The following is a 6,902-nucleotide window of genomic DNA, read 5'->3' on the forward strand; positions in this document are numbered from 1 at the left end:
TTTAAATATCATACCTCCCGCAGCACACAGAGTCTGATAAATATGAACTCCTGTTCAGACACTGGCATCGTGTCTGCAAACTCATCATGCTGACAGAGAAGAAGAAAACAGAGAGATCAAGTCTTGTTTTGTGGCACATTTCTGGATATACAGATAGGAAGTTGTTATCATTTAAAACATGAACATATCTGCAAATATGAAAAAATATTGTCACATACGTCAAAACACTTCCTGCCACAGTGATTCCAAAATTCACGGACCATGTAACACATTTTCTATATATTCTACATTTTGACAAAAAACTTAAACTCCAGAAGTCCAAGCTGAGCTCACCTCTCCCTGTTTCTCTCTGGCCGTCCCCTGACAGTCTTTAATTTCATGGCCCATCTGTCCGCAGAGTGCGCATGGGCGAGGTTTGTTGGGTTTAAACTCCTCTCTGATGATGGTGAAGTTTGGCTCGTGGGTAGCGAGGCCCAGCATGATCAGGTCAGCTGATCATCAGGCACCACAAAGAAAGAAAAAAGTGACATTTCACGATGAGAGTTTTCAAAGTAATCACAAATAATAAAACCTGATACCATGTATCAATTATTTAACTTGTTAGTTATTTCTTTTACATTTCAGACTGAAATTTAAAGTCTTACCATCAGCACCACACAGACAGTGGTGTGTGTTGGGGTCGTGGTTGGGTTGAGCTGTCAAAGTGAATCACAATTGTAAGTCGACAAACTGTTTGACAGTGCGTGTGTTTGTGTGTGCAGAACATTCAGCCATATATTTGACCCACAGAACAAAAAGTGTCACCAACCCCACCTTTATCTTTCTGTGCTCATCATTCAGTCCAGGCTGACTGAATTCTGCCTGCTGCAAATAATGTGTGATACTGACTTGTGACTTACTTTGCATGTTTTGTATGTGTTCGATGCCTTCTGTATTTGCTATGTCTTGTGGTCTTTTAAATGTTTTGCCTTATGTTTTTTTTGTTTTAATTTATGAATGCAATGGTGTTGTTTCATAACTTGTGTTGTTTTTCTGTCTGGGCTTTATTGTAATCTCTTGTGTCACAGGAGACTTGTGTGTATTAATAAAGTCTGTCAGCTGTACCTCTCTGTCTCCTGATGAAGTCCATAATCTTGTGTTCACCTTCACCAGGAACACTGGCATCAGACAGGAAGACCTGGATTAAAACACGTAACTTAAGTTTAGCGACTGTCAACACTTTCCATGTCAACATACAAAATGTTAACTACCAAATGCCAAAAACTAAAACATGAAATAGAAAAAGCACAATTTATTTAAATATTGTTATTTCTTAATTAATCTATCAACTGTTTTGTCTCTAAAACTGACAAAACATGAAGTAATTTCTGGCTGTGATTGAAGCTGGAGCACCAAAGTTACACGCACCGTGATGTTCTTCCATCCTGGATCATTGCTAATTCTGTCTGCAACGTAGTATCGAAGACACTGTGCCAGGTTGTCCATAAACTCTGTTCCCTGGAGATAAATGAAGTCAAATCCAGTTATTCTGCTGCTTAACTCAATATACACGTGAAACAAAAATACAAAAAAAACAGAGGAATGTGCGCCGTGTTTTACAAGTGTGCCAAGTTAACATTATAAGAAACACAAATGAATAAATAAATAAATAAAGCCGACAAACTAAAAATCTGCAATAAACATTTTAAGCATAGCAGTAAAAGACATTCAGCTACTGAGTTAAAAGTATGAAAGACTGTTACTTACTGGAGTGATGCAGTTGCTGTCAAACCTCTCTTTAATTTCCTCAGGTGGAAGATAACCTCCTGTGGAGGAAATGCCAAGTAAGATTTCATGGAGCATAAAGGGTTAACTCTGCGTATGTGCGATTATCAATTGGAGAAAATTACTTCAACTCTAAATCAATCAATCAATCATCATCTCTTGAGACTGATTTAGGACTTTAAATTTTAGCTGTTAAAGCTGATATATCTCTAAAGTTGCTGGTTTGGGTAAAGCGAATGTTTACTTCCTCAGACAAGAGTAAACAATACTTTAGATATATAAAAAACAAAAATGTGCACCATGTAATATCACTGCACAAAGAGATTTAAAAAGGACTCAGTAATGATACTTCTTTTGTAAAACAGAATGTCCAAAATGAAAAAGCAGCACACCAGGTGTGATTTTAAGTCTGGATCTGCTCTCAAAGAAAACCAAATTGACCAAACATCAGCTCCTTTCACTTATTTGCCATTAACAATCAGTATTCTTTTTCCTGGAGGAAGAGAAAATATAATCCCGGAAGGAGGAAAATGTCATGCAGCGTTTCCCTTAGGTTGACTGCTTTGGCCTGGCAGGTCCATGAACCACTCCTCACATCACCTTTTAGATTCACTACACAGCACTTATTTAAAAATAAGCACTTTTTTAAAAAGGAAATATGCCACTTTTAAAGCTGATTCTCCTGTTACTCCCATGATTTCCATCTTTCAACAGTGGTAAGGAACACCAGGAGCAAATGCCAGGAGCTGACTTTTCATTAAAATAAATTATGACTTGTGTGTGAACTGCATGGCAAATTAATCAGAGCACACAAGGCCAAACTGCTTCCTACGTTACCATGTGACCAGTTGCTGACATGCGATGTAGCATTTAAAAGGCTATTTTTAAACAGAGTCCAGCACAGTGCTCACTCTTCTTTTACTAGGGGAGGGAATCACCAGAAGATCTATGATACAATATCTTTGTACTTAGGTCATGATACAATATTGCAATTTTAAATATGTTGCGATACGCTGAGTATTGCGATCAAATTTATTGTGCTTTATTACCTTTTTCCAACTATAAATAATGCCCCTAAAGAAAAACATCTGTTCTATCTAAGACGATAGTTTCCAGTCTGTTTATCTCACTTTAGCTATTTTTTGCAGCGGCAAAATGTATCTTTATTGTTTGGTGGAGCCCAGCTAAAAACAGAATGATACCAAATGCATCAGCACTTAAGCTCAATGTTCACAACTGAACCCGTAACCAATAGCCCACCGACAGCGTTATTTTCCCCTCGCCTACTCAACTGATGTCAGCAGGGTAGATAACAGACATTCGACTATCCCACTGTTATGACAGACAATTGCCTTGTTCGTGGACTCACAATGGTGCACCGCTGCAGAACGAATGCAGGGGAAACATTAAAGTGAATATTTGGCAGCGTTATTTTTGGCATTAAAAGAAAAAAAGATTTTTTGGCATGACAGGGGGTTCCCATTGGCCTAGCAGCCCACCAGGCATGTACAATGATAAGAGAAACTTTGTCATGTGATTCTCTGTACTATCTGATGTTTAAGTCGACATACATTCTCGTATCTGTAAGGATTTAAAAGAGGTCACACACCTCTTGAGATGATCTCTTCCCTGATGCGCTGCTTCTCCTCCACCAACTCCACTCCCTCTTTGGAGGCACGAAAACGTCGAGAGCGCTGCTGGTTCATCTTGGCCCGTGGAGCCTGGTGAAGTTAAACAGGATGTTATTTCAACTGTAGAGCAGCTGATTTCAGGTAAGTCATCAAAGCATATTTCCTGTCTATATTAACCCAGTTACCTCAAGATTATTTTGGATAGATGAATCCTTAGGGAAGGGGATGAACAGCAAACCAAATTCCACCAAAGTACTACCTGACCAGCCAAGTTTGATTTTGATAAAATAATTGATGTGACAGATAATGTAATAAATATTTGATTCTTGAGCAGATGTTTCAATTAGCTAGGTTGTGGTTTTGCTGTGGATATGAGCTCTCATCGAGACTTTACTCTGGCTGCAGGTTTCCATCATTGAAAGTTACTTACCACTCCATCAATGGCCATGTAGAGAACTCTCCTGGGCCGCACAATGTTGAACAGGCGGTCGATGTACTCAAATATGGCGACCATCATCTCATCTTCATTTTTGGGAGCTGGTCTGTGGACAGCAGAGGTCAGAGTATGAAGTATGCAGAGGGTATGTTGGCTTTTTAAAATTCCCTTGATGAGTATAAGAAAACATACTTTTGTTTGTCTAACTTCAAACGTTTAAAAATGAGAGGCAATTCTACAGTCAAATCTGCACTTTTTTTTTTACAACCTTTTGTTGCTACAATCAAATACCCAGCTTCGATCATAGGAACAAAATACCCGGTTTGTGTGAGTCCCCACATCACTCAGCGCAAACTAGGGCTGCAACTACTATTTTTTTTATTTTTTATTTTTTTGAAATAAAGTACTTTTTGTAAGGTGATTTTCAGTTTACGAACTGTCGGAAAATAGTGAAAAATATCTGGCACAATTTCCAAAGACCAAGAGGATATCCTCAGTTTGCTTGTTTTGTGCAGCAAACAGTGTCAAACCCCAAACACTGAATTCACAATGACATAAAGGCATGGTTTGAAATTATCACGAGCCAAATGCTGATAAAATATGCAAGTGGCTGCAAGATTTGCTCCCTCACCAGCCAATAAAAAAATGGTAATCTATTGAGTGGCTGGTAGATTTTGGAAACACCAGTTGCTGTGGCAGATAGACAAAAACATTTATTTCCATCCCTGATTAAAAGGAGAGAAAGGCAGCAAATAGCCACATTAGAGAAGCTAACATGAATGTAACATATGAGTACATCATCATGACCTTTCAAGGTCAAATTGTATTCAAACTGTTTGGCTTTTATTGATCTGCCAAATTTACAAAAATGAATAAATAAAGTCAATCTCACAAGGATAGTTTGTCAGTTTTTTTTGTCATACCAGCAAGAACAGTAAATAATCAAACTAAACCTTGACTTCAGAAACATAAGCTATCACTAAGATGAACTGAAAACAGAAAATGTAATACAAAAAACAAAGTATTAAATGTCCAAACTGCACAGAAGGGGTTCCTACTTGTCTTCTGGGTGTGTACAAGGGTGAATGATCCCATTCATGTCCAAGTACAAATTGTCAAATTCCACCTCATTGGGGTTTGGCTTGGTTGTGTCAACAGGAATACGAACTCCATTACATTCTTTCCCCTGCGAAGACAAAACACACAAAGTTGTCAGAATCATCACTTTGCTTTAAGACATCACTGGGTTTCGCTAAAAAATGGCTCAGCAGAGCCTTAAACAACTGGCACTCTCATTATACATATGGCAATTTCTGAAAGAAATGTGCTATTCCTTCTGAATATCGATGGCATGATATTGCAAAAGCAAATCTTTCATGTCATTCCCATATTCTGTGAACAAGAATGTCAGGTCATTACAGACTGTATTTCAATCAACATTTTTCTAACCACATGGATGTTTTAACATCGTTCAGTTAAGTATTCAGACCCATTACTAAAGTAAAAGTGTAAATACCACACTCAGAAATTACTCAGTTACAAATTACAAGCAAAAGTCATGCATTCGAAACCATACTCAAGTAAAATTATGCAAGTACTTTGTACTTAGAATACTAAAAGTAAAAGCACCTATTGCGGTCTATTATGTTTTCAGGTGAATATGTGACTGCTGATTAAATGTATATGTTGCATTTTACTGCTGTAGACGTTTAAGGTTGTGTAATTTTAACTGCTTTAAATCCTGCTGGGTAGTTTATTCTACAGCAATGCATCATATTAGCTGATACAAGAGGGTTTAAGTGTTTATTTAGCTTCAGAAGAATTTTCTCAACACATAAAGGAACACTGTATCCCTTAGATTATCACAAACATTCAAAATAAACACATCTGGACATACAGGGTTTTCACTGGACGGGGAGGGGATGAAAACTTTAATGTGTTCAGTACCTAAAGGTGTCAGACAAACGTAGAGGATTAAAAAGTACGGTATTTCCATCTGTGGTGTATTTAAGTAAAAGTATACAGCGACATGAAATGGAAATACTCAAGTACTGTGGAGGTAACGATAAGCTGACTTAAGAGTACCCGAGAATATGAACTTAGTTAACGCTACATTACACTTCTGACGTCATTCATAGACATTAAAGTTAATTGTGGTTTCATATGGCGATGTATTAAAAATTTTTTTTCGTTGGTACGTTACTCTGAAGTTTAGCACAATAACGTCACTACCGCACAGCGTTGTTTACAAGCTCTCGAAGAAGTACACAAAGTTCTGCTATCTTCGGTCTTGTTGGTGACGAACCGAAACCGAGACACAACAATGCATCGACGACACGGCGTTGATAGTCAAGAACACTAATTATCGACTGAAAACAGGGGATAAGATGTATTTCAAATGTATAACACACGTTAATCTTCCCGCTAACGTCAACGACACAGGTAAACGCACCCGTTAGCTAGCTAGCATGCTATTAGCCGCTTACCTTCTCCTCAACACAATGCACAATGATTGATGCATATTTTCGGCTAAGCCAACGGAAAAACGCCGGGACTCCCATCTCCGGTAAAGATTGGCTTATCTGTCAGCTTATAAAAATATGAACTCGTAGGGTAACAGTTAAAAATGCTGAATTAAAACACGAGACTTGTTATAAATGAGTCCAACACTTCTGCTACATGCTGTTAGCCATGGCCATTGTGTACTATTTCCGGTTCATATGAGCTTTTTCCGGAGCATTCCGGAGAGCCACGTGGACCCACAGCGATCCCAATGACCATAAACGGTACTGCAGGTATCTGGCTGTACTGCTAGCAGGCTGAAGTTGAACGTTTTTAAAGGGGAACTACGTCCGTTTTAAAAATGAATAAATGTTATTCCTATAGTCAAAGACAGTCCAAATATATTAGTAAACATGAACAACTCTCTCCCGAATCCAAAAAATTCAAGTAGGATGCAGGTGCAGCTGTTACCTTGATTACCTGGTAACAGCAATGGGGGCAGCAAAAGTGTCTCACTTCTGGAGCGATGAAGAAAATGGAGTTTTGTGTTTCTATTATCAAAGAGTTAA

At 38.2% G+C, this 6,902-nt stretch overlaps 1 protein-coding gene across 1 annotated transcript in view; it reads right to left on the minus strand.

The window, feature by feature from the left end:
* Positions 1 to 6,544, minus strand: part of xrn2 (5'-3' exoribonuclease 2) — a 50,081-nt gene extending 43,537 nt beyond the window's left edge. Inside the window, exons 1-10 of the mRNA XM_033649422.2 lie at positions 6,318 to 6,544; positions 4,890 to 5,017; positions 3,826 to 3,937; positions 3,374 to 3,485; positions 1,747 to 1,805; positions 1,408 to 1,497; positions 1,105 to 1,177; positions 645 to 695; positions 334 to 491; positions 15 to 89 (exon numbers count right to left, since the gene is read on the minus strand). Coding sequence (XP_033505313.1) covers positions 15 to 89; positions 334 to 491; positions 645 to 695; positions 1,105 to 1,177; positions 1,408 to 1,497; positions 1,747 to 1,805; positions 3,374 to 3,485; positions 3,826 to 3,937; positions 4,890 to 5,017; positions 6,318 to 6,392 — 933 coding nt within the window. The 5' untranslated portion in view covers positions 6,393 to 6,544. The remainder of the gene's footprint in view (positions 1 to 14; positions 90 to 333; positions 492 to 644; positions 696 to 1,104; positions 1,178 to 1,407; positions 1,498 to 1,746; positions 1,806 to 3,373; positions 3,486 to 3,825; positions 3,938 to 4,889; positions 5,018 to 6,317) is intronic.
* Between the last annotated feature and the right edge of the window lie 358 nt (positions 6,545 to 6,902).

The sequence above is a fragment of the Epinephelus lanceolatus genome, chromosome 13, assembly GCF_041903045.1.
Source record: "Epinephelus lanceolatus isolate andai-2023 chromosome 13, ASM4190304v1, whole genome shotgun sequence".
NCBI classification, from domain to species: Eukaryota; Metazoa; Chordata; class Actinopteri; order Perciformes; family Serranidae; genus Epinephelus; species Epinephelus lanceolatus.